The sequence below is a fragment of the Acipenser ruthenus genome, chromosome 2, assembly GCF_902713425.1.
Source record: "Acipenser ruthenus chromosome 2, fAciRut3.2 maternal haplotype, whole genome shotgun sequence".
Lineage (NCBI taxonomy): Eukaryota > Metazoa > Chordata > Actinopteri > Acipenseriformes > Acipenseridae > Acipenser > Acipenser ruthenus.
In genome coordinates this window covers 41711763-41726494 of record NC_081190.1, presented here as the reverse complement: position 1 = coordinate 41726494, position 14732 = coordinate 41711763, and the positions used below count along the sequence as shown (strand labels likewise).

Sequence of the window (14732 nt, the reverse complement as noted above, 5' to 3'; positions counted from 1 at the left end):
TCGCTACATTTTTTAACATGTGTATGGGTGCTGTGTTAATTTAGTTTGACAGTTTATTAACGTTAGTTTGTCTGTTACTTTATTTAATTACTTTAGTATAGTTAATTAACATACACTTGCCTATTGCTTTTCTCTTATTCAGTTCATTTCATATGTTGAATCACGTGCATCATGACAAGTAATACAAATGTATTTATTTATTAATATTGTGTCTGGTGGTCAGCTCCGTCTTAGAGAACACTTCGGCTAAGAGAACACTTTGGTGTTCTCTTAGCCGGAGACTACTGTATATTATAGAATAGTCCCACATTTTATTTAATGGGGTCCCAGAGTGGCTCATCCAGTTAAAGCGCTGGCACTGAGTCATAGAGCTTAGACGACACCAGTTCGCATCTGGGCTGTGCAAAGAAGCCAAACTTTGCTGGGGGCTCCGACACTCCCAAGGTGGGGGATGGGAAACCGGCAGGGATTGCTTCTCCTCATCGCACAACAGCGAACCCTACTGGCCAGACACCGAGCACATTCAGAGTGGATAAAAAGCAGGGCTGATCTCTTTTCCCCGGATTGGTAGCCTGCCCACTAAATAAAAACATTTTGTTTTTTTAAATGTTACTTAATGTGGTGTTCGTAGAATTAATGGCAATAGAGAATGTAATTTCATAGAACTTCAACGGTTAATGTTCTGTCATATTGACCGTCAATAATGTAATTACCATTTTCAGTTTCTTCATTTTGACCTGCAGTTCACAAACTTCTGAATCATACTGACACTTGATGTCACCTAGAGCAGCTTCAGCTTTTCTGGTTTCCTGCAAGAAACAAAATAATACAATTCATTTTATAGCACTTTTTATATATTTATTTTTTCCCCACAGCACTCTGATAAACAAAATGAATCTAAAGCATTTGGTGTTTATCACCGAGAAACAAACCCATGACCACAATATGACAGCCATATTAGGTCACTCTTTGTCCATAGTTTCCATAATATTTAGTTGCAATATACTGTGTTGAAGGGCCCTGGAATGCAGCTTCCTGGTTGGTGGATTGGTGGATGGAAGTTCTCAGGTTTCTAATTAAGTACCGTAAAAAACGGTGCTAAAATAAGTCGATTTTCTTGGCATTTTTGTGGGGCCCTGAAAAGGGGGGAGCGATTAATACACTGGTGCGACGTATGCGCATTCAGGTCATGTTGCTAGGTTGAAACACAAAACCACTGTTCTAATTAAAAGTTTTAATTTTTTACTTTCAATACCCTTAGTCATTTTGAATGTTAAACGCAAGCTTTCAGACTCTTGACCGACCTCCTCTCGACCCAGACGTGTGTACCAATCTTCAGAATATGAAAACGTCACAGCTATATTGTTTCACAGTTAACACTAGCTGTCAACCTCTATGAATTTCCTTATTCCCACCCTCCTGAGCCATTGATTTGTCAACATTCAGACTGAACCTCCCCTGGGATCCGTAGCAAACAGCTATTGGTTAGAAAGCCGAGTAAACATCAAGTCTTCTGTTCGTTGTAACTGCAATGCTATAATAATGCAGGTGTCTGTCTTTGAGACTGGATAAAGTAGGACAGTCAGACAAAAAACAAAAATGCTACACAAGAGGTTTGAAATTGCACGTTGTTGAATTTGTCAAAATGCATGGCAATCGTTATGCTGAAATAACAGTACATGACTGGAGACGAAGCAAAGACAAACTTAAAATGGCGAAAGAAAAATGAGCTGATAGAAAACATTTTGTTTGAATGGAGTACAGTATTTTGAATGAGTGACTTTAATACATACTGTAACTTCTTCAAAATTTCAGTGCAACCCAGTGTTGCACTTGTAAAGTATGTGTATGGTTATGGTTCTGATTAACAAAACAAAATCAATGTATTTGTACAGCTGGAAATTTAATGCAAATGTACTTTACTGTATGCAACACTAAGATGTTTTGTTTACTGGTTATTAGACGGTGCACTGTTTAGTTTATTGTTTTTTTTTTGGCTTTTTTTTAATTGATAAAGCACCACTGTTTAATACTTTTCTTGTAAATTTGTAAAAGCCAATGCAGCGGGAACTATTGTCTACGTATTGTTTTGGAAAAAAATGTTCAGTAAAGCAAAGAAGATATGTTCTTGAACTTGTTTGAGTACTTGATAAGCTAAAACAAAATAGGTTAATACAGGTGTGATGTAGGATGTATAACTTGATTTTACGTTCTGTTAATTATTACTTTTTAAATTCATTCAATTACCATTTGTCAACTACCAACTACCAAGTTGCCCAATGAGCAGAGTTTTATTGCAATTAGAAACTGGTAAAAAGTGCCTTTATTGCTGTTGTAACCATTTCAAATATTTAATGTACAGACGTATTCCAGTTTTCATTGTTTTGCTTGATTCTTGTTTTTAAGGATATTCTTATTTTAATAGATATTCTACCTTAATGTTCTGCAGTCATCTAAGAAATATCTCCCATTGACTAAGTAGCAATCTGTGAGTAACATGGAACCTGCTGTGTCATCTGAAGGTCAGCATTTAATAAACTACAGTATTATATAATTTATATACAGTAGAGGGCAATAATAACAATTACTTTATTTTTCAGACTCTAGTGTCTGTCACAAATGCTAAAGGTCTGCAGCCCTTTTCTTCATTATGTCATTTAGATTTGTTTAAATTATTTGCCTAGGAAATTCCTAGTGTTCCAGAGATTAGACCTAGCCATACACAGTTGTTTTATTTTACGAGCAGCTGTTCCAGGTATGGATAGAATAGTGTAAGTCCTTAATACTTAGTATTCTTCACTTTTTAATCCTACATTATCATTTGCACAACTATAGGAAGCTTGATCTCCTTTTTCCACCATCAAATTAGGGCTGTTATTTGTTCCATCTTGCTTCCACAATCTGCAACCCTATTATTATTATTATTATTATTATTATTATTATTATTATTATTATTTATTTCTTAGCAGACGCCGTTATCCAGGGCGACTTACGATTGTTACAAGATATCACATTATTTTTACATACAATTACCCATTTATACAGTTGGGTTTTTACTGGAGCAATCTAGGTAAAGTACCTTGCTCAAGGGTACAACAGCAGTGTCCCCCACCTGGGGTTGAACCCATGACCCTCCAGTCAAAAGTCCAGAGCCCTAACCACTACTCTACACTGCTTCCCTCCACCCTATGCATAACAAAAGTCCAAGTTTGCTTATAAAATGTATTTAGAAAAACATACAGTGTGCCTGATATTGATGTAGTCATTGGCTGCTTATTTCTGGTAACTGTGTTCTTGGTTTCTCAAAGCCATGCTTAAGTCTGACGTTTTGCCCATGTTATATTAACATATCTGCCTGTTGCTATGTGACATGGATGTTCATTTATGTTAGTTCCTCCAATTCCCTCTTGCCTGCCATCATAACTGGGATGACAAGTGTCCCAATACAAACTGCTGTGACCTGCTGCATAAACAAATGGGATTGGCTGGAAATTGCTTGTGGGAGGTTAAGCCTATTTATAATATATATTACAGGGCCACATGCAGATGTTTAAATCCTTAAGTGAGTTATTCAATCCCAGATCGCTCAACACTCGTTGTATAATAGAATGCATTTACTCATTTATTTAAAAAAACACAATTCAAATCAGAAGATTATATATATATTGGGCAGCAGTGTAGAGTAGTGGTTAGGGCTCTGGACTCTTGACCGGACGGTCGTGGGTTCAATCCCAGGTGGGGGACACTACTGTTGTACCCTTGAGCAAGGTACTTTACCTAGATTGCTCCAGTAAAAACCCAACTGTATAAATGGGTAATTGTGTGTAAAAAAAATAATGTAATTGTATGTAAAAACAATGTGATATCTTGTAAGTGTAAGTTGCCCTGGATAAGGGAGTCTGCTAAGAAAAAAAAAATAATAATAATATAAAATGGCTTGGGTGAGCAGAGTACTCTGATTAGCTCAACAAAATGATTTCAGACAAGGATGCACTGGTTGGGATTGGATCTCTTTAGCCTCATCACTAACCTTTTGTTTTCCTACACAACTGATTATTTGCTGCACTGAGTTTTGCCAAATTATTAACTGCAGTAACTAATATGTATTCTCTTTTGCATTTATCATAACTTAAGACTGGTATTTGTAGTGGTAAAATGCATTGTAAATCACTAATGTTAATTTTATATTTTTTAAATACTGCATGAGGGTACAATCCATTAATGTACACGCTCATATTTTCTAGCTTGCATTACTACTCCAGCTTTTTCACTCACAGTAAGCTGTTTTATGTAAACAATAGTGAAGAATCCACATAATCTTTAGCAAACTGTTAAGCTTTTCAAAAGGGTGTCAGCTGCATTGGACACTAAAGACACTCTCCCCTCAATGCAGCACTGCCCTTGGAGCCAGGCAGTGTGTGTACACGCTTTCTGTGTAGCAGTGAGCAATTGTATCTCTGCCAGATAAGAAAAAGCCAACTGTCCAACTCCAAGCTAATTCCAATTCCAAACCAAATCAACCACGGTAAGGTTTGCATGACAAAGCTTTTCAAAAAATGAGCATGACTGTATCTCAGTTTAATAATACTTACTTCTTGTCTAATTTTGTTCTCAGATGCCTGTATCCGCTGGTCCATTTCCTCCTCCATTTCACTCAGCTGCATAGCTGCTTTATCCTGGGCCCTGTGTATTCATAATTAAAGTTAGATTAAATCATGATGATTACATGATAGCAGATTAAAAGCCACTGTAACAGGGGAGATCTGGACTGACTATCTGGCACGTGCGTGGTACTGCAGGAAGAGGGCAGGAGTCTCATAAGATCTGCCTGTCAGTCATGGCGATGACACGGAGAGGTGGGGAAGAGGGTGTGTTGGCTTTCCCTCTCTCTGAGTGGCTGAGAGGTGGGCCTTGGGAGATTGCTCGGCCTATAAGAACTGTGCTTGGTTGTGCATTTGGGTGGCCGGAGAGAGGATACCCAGTGACGCTGGAGAAAGACGTCAGTGAAAAGAGCGAGCAGGCAAGTCAGGAAGGAGGGACGTTGCCCAGCTACAATCGAAAAGGTCATTTTTTTTTTGTAGTCGTAGGTTTTATTTTTTAATGGGAAAGGGGTGGTCAACGTGAATTGATTAACCATTTCCACTGTTTTTCTGGTTCTCTGGTGTTTAGCTATACACCGATTTCATTTGTTTTCCATTGGGGATGTTTTATCATTTTTTAACGGTTAAAACCGAAAATCAGAAGCCCTAGTTATATTTCAATATTTATTTGTTACAAAACTAGCACACAATCACTTAAACAAACGCCTTTGTCAATGTTAGTGTTAGTACTGATTTTGTAGATTTTGGTATTCTGTATCTTTTTGTTTAATGTACACTATAGTAACATCATAAATAATGATTCACAAAAATCTTAAAGTAAAACACAGGTTCCCTACATACAGCATCTCAACTATATCTCTGCATTAAGATTCAAGGAGCATGTTATTATTTACCTTTTCACAGCTAGTGCCAGATTCTCCATTTCTGAGTTTTGCAGCTTGATTTCTCTAATGAAGTTCATGACGACCCGCTCATAATGATGCACCAGTCGGGGTTCTGTTAGGTTGATGTTCTGGTACAAGGTAGCAACTTGTTCATTTCTGCAACAACAACAACAATAAAACTAATAATAATGCATGAAACACTACATAGCAACAGTATCAATAAGGGCTTAATGTTAAACAACATTCTACAGAGTGAGTGAAGCACAGAAGTTAGATATTTGCTTTGTGTATCTAATTTGGCTAGGACCCAGTCTTACAGTCCAAGGGAGAAACCTTAGGAGATGAGGGTCTTCAGGCTGGATGGCAGCACCTTATTGGAGGTACTGCAAAGGTGGTGGTTGGAAGTTAATTCAAACAAAAGATGTGTGTGATAAAGCCCTCAAATATTAGCAACAGGTAGTAAGGGCTGAATGATTAATGATTATGATTATGATTATAATGTCCGGTCTCTCGAACAACATACTTTACAGAAGTGGTTCACCAAAAAAGGAAACTGTTTTTTGTACTTATAGAAAATTCACATTTATTAGGGCTGTCACTCGATTAAAATTTTTGATCGGTTAATTTATCGCCATTAGTTGATTAATCGGTAGATTAATCCGTGCACATTTTTAATAAAGATAACGATCTTATAGCGCCTGTCCTACATAGTAATACTAGAAAATCAATAGAATCTAAAAATAAAATATAAGCCCAACAGGTATTTGGTCTTTTTAAAAGCATTTTTATTATTATTTTTATTTTAGTAAATGTAACAAATTTTCACAGAACAACATCAATCCATGAAAGACTAATAGCAAAATATAATGCACAAGAACTGAGAATGCATTTTCTTTGGTCTTTCATGCAAACATAAGTAACACTTGTGGGCTCCTTATGAACAACATTTTTATTTTACATTATATTACATTCAAAGAACATAATAATAATAATAATAATAATAATAAAACACAGCTTACATATGTTACAGAATCTATCAAATGCACAGACTCCAATGTATTGCTATATTAACTCTACTGTTCAGGGACTGGTGCCACAAACAGGATTTTTTTTTTTTTTTTTTACTATTATGTAATTATCCTCTTCTGTTGACAAATTACATAGATTTCAAGGTCATTTCAATGTCTTTTTTAAAAAAACATTTTAAAAATGTAAATTAAAGCTTATACATCATTTATTTACACTTACGCGTTCTCTGAAATAATACTGAAAAAAAACCCTTAAAATCCTGTTACTGTACATATTCACAGGGATGTAAGGGCTAAATAAATGTCAGTTGCCATCTAGAGTGTTCTGTTTATTAATCTGCTAATACATACTTTGTAGTAATAGGACGACCAATTCAAATGGTTAAAGTAACTGCAACTACTCACACTCCCCTTGCATAAAAAACTTTGCTTGCAAATGAAACAGAACACACTTTCTTTTCCAATGATTTTTCCTTCCGAGTCTAATTTAAACCTAAAACTAGATTTCAGTTTTCCCTTTGGTTTGTAATTCTCAATTTTCTGTTCTCTCCAACTATCTCCAAATGATACCATTTGTGATGACTCGTGTAATTTCCCACATGTTAGTTACTTTGGATTTTAACCCTACAATGCCCAAACAGAATAAAAAATAATTCTGCTTGATTAAATTTTAAAAAAAAAAGGTGTCTGCAATCAACTGTTTAGTTTGATTCATCTGTTACTCGGAACAGCCCTAATTATATATATATATATATATATATATATATATACAGTATATATATATATATATATATACACATATATAAACTGTGTATATACACAGTTTATATATATATATATATATATATATATATATATACTGTGTATATATATATATATATATATATATATATATATATATATATATATATATATATACACAGTATATATAGATGCTGCCACCACCATGCTTCACGGTAGGGATGGTGTTCTTTTGGTGATGCGCTGTGTTGGGTTTGCGCCAAACATAACGCTTTGCATTTAGGCCAAAAAGTTCAATTTTAGTTTTGTCAGATCACAAAACTTTTTGCCACATGGCTACAGAATCTCCTGAGTGTTTTTTTGCATACTTCAAACGGGATTCAAGGTGGGCTTTCTTGAGTAATGGCTTCCTTCTTGCCACCCTACCATACAGGCCAGATTTGTGGAGTGTTTGGGATATTGTTGTCACATGCACACTTTGACCAGTCTTAGCCATAAAAGCCTGTAGCTCTTGCAAAGTTGCCATTGGCCTCTTGGTAGCCTCTCTGATCAGTCTCCTTCTTGCTTGGTCATCCACTTTGGAGGGACGGCCTGATCTAGGCAGGGTCTTGGTGGTGCCATACACCTTCCACTTCTTAATAATCGTCTTGACTGTGCTCCAAGGGATATTCAAGGCCTTTGATATTTTTTTATACCCATCCCCTAATCTGTGCCTTTCAACAACTTGTCCCGGAGTTCTTCTGAAAGCACCTTGGTGCTCATGGTTGAGTCTTTGCTTTGAAATGCACTACCCAGCAGAGGGAACCTACAGGAACTGCTGAATTTATGCTGAAATCATTTGAATCACTTCAATTTAACACAGGTGGAGGCCACTTAACTTGGTGTGTGATTTTGAAGGCGATTGGTTACACATGAGCTAATTTAGGATTGCTATTACAAGAGGGGTGGACACTTGTCCAACCAAGCTATTTCAGTTTTTATTTTTAAATTACTTTTCAAAATATTTCTAGAATATTTTTTTCACTTGGAAGTGGTGGGGTAGGATGTGTAGATAAATGAAAAAAAAACTATTTTAATGCATTTTAATTCCAGGCTAGAAGACAACAAAAGGTGAACATTTTGAAAGGGGTGTAGACTTTCTATAGGCACTGTATGTTAATTATGTATTTAATATATTCTAAAATTAGCCCGCCTCCACTTTTAAGCCCCTGTTCGAATTTACTGAACAAGGCACTGTTCTCCACGATAAATGAGTCGTGGCATGAGCCAGGGTACTACATCAGTGATATACATTGAGCACCACATCCCCAATTGGAAATAATACATACTGACAGATGCCTGATCTGTCCCCAGCTGGTGTCTGGATGGCACTCGTTGCATGAACATGAAGGGCTACTGTAACCTTTACAGGTACAGGTATAGCGTGACTGCAGGCCGTTTGTGATTCTAAATCAAACTTAAGCAGATCACACAGCTCTGTTATAGTGCCTATATCTAATCTGTATCTATGCATAACTTACTTTATAGTTAGATCTAGAAATGTCTGATGAGGATGAAATATTCTGGGTTTAGTGTAGGGTCATTTTTTCCTCATCCTTTCCCTCTCGTGCTGCAGTCGAAGAATTGGAAGCGTTTCGATATCCTCCACTATAGATTACAGCTCAGCAGCCCTGTCAGCAGTTGCAGTTTAAGACACAAGAGGGGGGCATGTCTTAATTAGCGAGTGTATTTTGGTGTTTTGCACCTTTTGAAAAAAAGGTGTTATTTGCAAAATAGAACCAATTATGAATTGCAACTGCTTAAAAAGCTGTAATGCAAGTGTATTTTCAAAAAAGCACAAAGCCTAAAATTCCATTGCGTCACTGGCTTATACGACTTTTGAAAATACATTTTGCAACTTAACTGGAGTCGCAAAGGTGTTCCCTTTTAATTTGAATACGTCCACCAACCAATACTTTTGGGATTTGCCTGCCACATGTCCCGCCTCACCGAGGTAATAAATATTATAATAATATAATATCTTTATTTTTATATAGCACCTTTCATAGTAGACCACCATCACAAAGTGCTTTACAGAGGTAGCCTGTGAACTGTGCATTATATGCAGAGTCACTTACAATAGGACATTGATTTAACATCTCATCCACAGGATGGAGCACAAGGAGGTTAAGTGACTTGCTCAGGGTCACACTGCCTCCTAAACAGTCACTACACAGAGAACTTGTTCTGTTTTGCTCCTCACCATCAGGTAGGTAGGTATAACAAACCTCTCCAGTTGCATGATTGTATCTTTGTAAAAGAGCTCTCACTTCGAGTTTTCTGCTAATTCTACGGCAAATAAGTCGGCTTGCCACAAACGCTGTGCAATTGCACTCTGTTTAAAAAAAACTTTTTTTTTTAAATTATTTCTTTATTTCAACAGCCTACATCGCTCGCCGATTGTAGGCTGCTTTCTAACCTACAGCATCTGCTATTTGTGTTTTCACCAAATGTGGCTCAATGCATTCCAGTTACATCCCAAACGCGTCAGCTGACCGTGTCTCGCGTCTGCTGGGAAGCCCTACGCTGGTGGAGGCAAGCCCCTCACCTGTGAGAAGGTGTAAGAATGGGAGTAATCCACAACCATCAGGTGGTGACGACAGATGCATCCAACTCGGGTTGGGGTGCAGTCTGGGAAGGCAGAGGAGTCCGCGGATCCTGGACGGGCCGCTGGACATCCCTGCACATAAACGCACTGGAGCTGCGAGCGGTCCATCTTGCTCTCCAGCACTTCCTCCCAGTGCTCCAGAGGAGACATGTCCTTGTCCGCACAGACAGCATGTCTGTGGTAGCATATGTCAACCGCCAGGGAGGGCTTCAGTCCCCGGGGTTGCACCGCATAGCATTTCAGCTGTTTACCTGGGCAAACAGGCACTTGTTGTCCCTCCGGGCTGTATATCTCCCGGGAGTGGTGAACTGGGCGGCGGACCTCCTCTCCAGGGAGGTTCCTCACCTGTCAGAATGGCGACTGCACCCTCAGGTGGTAGAGCGCATTTGGGAATGGTTCGGGAGGGCCCGAGTCAATCTCTTTGCCACGGCAGAGACGACTCACTGCCCCCTATGGTTCTCCCTCCACTGCTGCGACGGTCCACTAGGCGTTGACGCCCTAGCCCACGAGTGGCTCAGAACCCTTTTATACACATTCCTGCCGATACCGTTGCTCTCGGCTTTCCTAGAGAAAGTTCGGAGCGAAGAGGCAACAGTTCTCCTGGTGGCCCCCAGATGGCCCAGGAGAATCTGATTTGTGAACCTATGCCAGCTACTGCGAGGCCAGCCCTGGGAGATCCCGCTGCGTATGGATCTCCTCAGTCAGACAAGAGGCACTCCCTGGCACCCAGAACCGGCCAGACTCCAACTATGGGTCTGGCCCCTGAACGGTACTGTCTGTCCGCCTTAGGGCTCTCAGACGCGGTAGTCAGTACACTGCAGAATGCTAGGGCATCCTCCTTGAGGGCACTGTATGCCTATAAATGGAGATATTTTCAAAATTGGTGTATGACCAGAGGTCATGACCCCATTTATTGCTCTATAGCAACTATCCTACAGTTTCTGCAAGATTTGTTAGAGGAGGGCAGGTCACCCTTTACGCTGAAGGTGTACCTGGCAGCTATAGCTACATGTCATATCCCCATTGACTCAGTTTCCTCGGGCGCTCATATTCTTGCGACCCGTTTTCTAAAGGGTGCTTGCCGGCTACATCCTTCTAGAAAGGACGTTCTCCTCGAGTGGAGTCTGGATGTGGTATTGGAGACTCTCACTAAGGCCCTGTTTGAGCCTATACATTCCATAGAGTTGAAACATCTCTCTTTTGTTAGCCATCACCTCCGCTAAGCAGGTTAGTAAGCTACAGGCTCTGGCAGTGCACAGTGCCTGTATACGCATTTGGGATGATGGAAACAGGGTATCATCGCACAAGAACCCCGCTTTCCTCCCTAAGGTGGTTATGGCAATCCACTTTAACCAATCAGTGGAACTAGAGGCTTTTCATCCGCCTCCTTTTGCTTTGGAGGAGGATCGGAGATTGAATTTCCTCTGCCATTGGCATTGAGAAACTATGTGTACAGGACGACAGCGCTGCGTCAGTCTGACCAGCTCTTTGTCTGTCATGGTGAAAGGATCCTGGGTCAAGCCATCTCGAAACAGCGGCTGTACCACTGAAATGTGTACACAGTTTCGACTGCATATACTGCTGCCGGCCTACCCCCACCTGGGAGAGTGGCCGCGCACTCGACTACAGGAGTAGCTACGTCATGGGCCCTCTTTAGAGGTGCCTCATTGACTGATATTTATACTGCGGCTAGCTGGGCTACTCCGCATACATTCACCAGGTTCTACCGAGACGTCCCTCATATGCTGTCCGCTCATACTCCCTCACGATGGCTTTGGTATACTTTCCCAAAAGTATTGGTTGGTGTTCGTCTTCGAATTGAAAGGGAACGATAGGTTACAGATGTAACCCCGGTTCCCTGAAAGAGAAGACGACCACCAAACCTTGTGAGGTCACATCACTCACATTCGCGGGTTCGATGCAAAAGAGAATGAGTTCTCCGTGTAGTGACCATTTATTACCTCGATGACGCGGGACCGGTGACATCACTTCACGAAGGGGCCTATCGGCAGCTTTGATATAAAATGCTCAGTGAATACCTGACCTGTGGCAGGCATATCCCAAAAGTACTGGTTGGTGGTTGTTTTCTCTTTCAGGGAACCAGGGTTACATCCATAACTTATTGTTTTGTGACCTGTTTATCCCTTTTGAAAGTCAGGCTGTTTATGTTTTGTAGTGTTATTATGACATATTAGTATTATTATGACATATAACCGATACAAAATACGTCTGATGATTTTTTTTTTAAAATCCATACATATTGTAGTAATCTAAATATTAGTCATATTTAAACATTTATGAATTCATTAATTGCAAAACACTGGTTAATTCGATAAACCGCATGTTACAATGAAAAATTGCATTCCCTTTACCGTCCAACCAACATTAATTTAATGAATCAACGCTTTATGCAATCAAAACTGAGGTATACAAAAATGACAAGGTTTTCAATGTATGCTGTATGGATTTGCTATACACATTCTAGGATTCATAACTTTACTATGGCAGCAACCATTATATACCTTAAATAAAACATATACGAATGCATCCTTAATTACGTTTAAGGTTATTCATTATATTACAGATATGTTTAAACACTGAAACATTAAAACGAGTTAACCTTTGGAAAATCCTCTATTTGCATGTTAAAAAGGAAGTTAATCTGTAATCTTGCCATGATTTGCATCGATTTACAAAGACGAGGAATCTAAAACCCATTCACTGTTTAATGGAAAAATGCTAATCCCTTGTGGTCGGGGTTGTTCCTAGGCACACATACATAACTCCAATATCAGGTTTGCAAACAAGTATTAACTAAGAAAGGACGATGAGAACAAAAACTTTCTACTGACTAATTGTTCAGTGGGCCATGATACATGTTTTTAAGGTTATGCAGTTAGTTACACCGTTGTAATGTTAACTCAGAATCACCTTTTATAAAGTTGTTCTGTTTATTTCAAAATTGTGAAAGGACTATGAACAAGACGTTACGAGAAGCATCTCCTTGTGGAAGTACTGTCGATTAAATAATAATAATAATAATAATAATAATAATAATAATAATAATAATAATAATAATAATAATAAAGAGCTTTGCAGAACCATACAATCCACACTGTTGTACAAAATACATGCCAAACAGGTATATTTCACCTCGGGATGAATTTAGCCTCTTCCCCAAGTCTCTGCTGAAATGACTCCCATGCCTGTCTGAAGTTGTGCCCATCATTATCGCTTTCCATCCTTCCCAGGTCGATCAGGTCTGATACTCCTTCAAATCCGTTAGCAAACTCCTCAAAGTTGATGGATCCGTCCCTGTCCACGTCCAGCTTGGTAAAAATACACTCGATCTCAGCAGGATGGACTTTCAGCTCTGAGCAAACCGAGAAAAACTCCTCTTTTTCTATACTCCCCGAATTATTCGCATCACAAGCGTGAAAAAGCAAGCGTAGTCTGTCCAAATCCTCTTCGTCCTCCATTAGGCAATACAAAATGTCTCGCCAATGTGCTTTATGAAAAGATCCCTTTATTTATCTTTATGAGTATTATATCCGTCACGGGGTTGATTTGTAAGATAAAAACAAGACTGCAGATAGTCAAACAGACCCTGTAATTTCCACAGCGCGTAGGAATTCGAACTGCACCTTACATCCAGGTAAAATGCTCTCAACCACTTTTGGATTAAAAATACAGTTGAAGGAAACACAAAAACTCCTGAAATTATTTATTGACACAGATCTTTATACAGTGCTCTGTGTAACCATTCTCCCAGGTTAGATATGCTTTACCGATCCTATTTAGGCACCTTTTCAGAGGTAAAGAAGTAGACGGGTAGTTCAATTGTTTTCTAGATTTGCAAAGGGGAGGAGTAGTTTTTTGTTTTTTTTTTGCTGACGCGATACTCACCGAGTTTTGTTCTCTTTGCAAGGTACACTTTTGAACAAGGCTGGGTAAATAAGTATACAAACATTAAGGCACAGGGCCAGCGGTAAACATTTATTGGAAAAACTGATTTAAAAAAAAAAAAAAAGCGTCAATACTATTATTTCTTCTAAGGAAACGCAATCATTTGTGCTGCCATTAATTCAGTTTTCTAATTTAAGATCGACTACTACTGTATGTGATATATAGCACTTTTATGTAACTAGGCTTGCATGACTGAATCAGTTATTACTAAAATGGATGAATATCTGACAATGTATGTAAAAATAAAGCTATGTGTCCCTGTGTCCTTGTAAGTTTTAGTCACAATGGGCAACAGCAGAAATAGGTGTTCGGTTGGCAAGTGTTTCTGTATTAAATACTATACAAGTTACAGATGCTCCACGAGTAACCATCTCAAAAGATTTTAATCTGCAACTTGTGTAATAATTAAGGAATGCATCACGTATTGAAAGCTCGACATGAATGAGCTGTATCCTGGCTGCCTATGGTGGCCCTACACCCTATTGATAACGTTTACAATTTCTTGTCTAACACATCATGGATCCTATTAAGGCTTGGCTTCATTATTTTAGTAAGTTAATAAGCACAAGCTATATTCCCACTTTCTGTAGTCATGCCTATTTTCCTTGTACTCCTAAATGACATTTAACTTAATATTGCATGTCCCTAAAACCTTTTTTTATTATTTAAGTAACATCATTTGGGGGTATATGGAGGCATCCTGTTTCTCCATCTGAACGTCACAGCTTTCTACACATATCTAGATTAGGGCTTATTCAGTCATGAGGAAACTTGATCTGGACATACTTTAGCAACAAGCTATTGAGTATGCCAGAATCAGGGAGTATATGAAAATATGAGTCCTTTTGTCTGTACAGAGTAGGTC

The 14732-nt window shown here is 38.8% G+C and overlaps 1 protein-coding gene across 4 annotated transcripts in view; it reads right to left on the bottom strand.

The window, feature by feature from the left end:
• The window catches only part of LOC117409599 (ras and EF-hand domain-containing protein-like), a 50419-nt gene extending 36675 nt beyond the window's left edge, over window positions 1-13744 (bottom strand). For all 4 annotated transcript variants that reach the window (XM_034015878.3, XM_034015879.3, XM_058996109.1 and 1 more), the window contains exons 1-4: window positions 13055-13744; window positions 5495-5641; window positions 4593-4683; window positions 714-809 (exon numbers count right to left, since the gene is read on the bottom strand). In XM_034015878.3, coding sequence (XP_033871769.3) covers window positions 714-809; window positions 4593-4683; window positions 5495-5641; window positions 13055-13380 — 660 coding nt within the window. In that variant the 5' untranslated portion in view covers window positions 13381-13744. The remainder of the gene's footprint in view (window positions 1-713; window positions 810-4592; window positions 4684-5494; window positions 5642-13054) is intronic.
• Window positions 13745-14732: the final 988 nt, after the last annotated feature.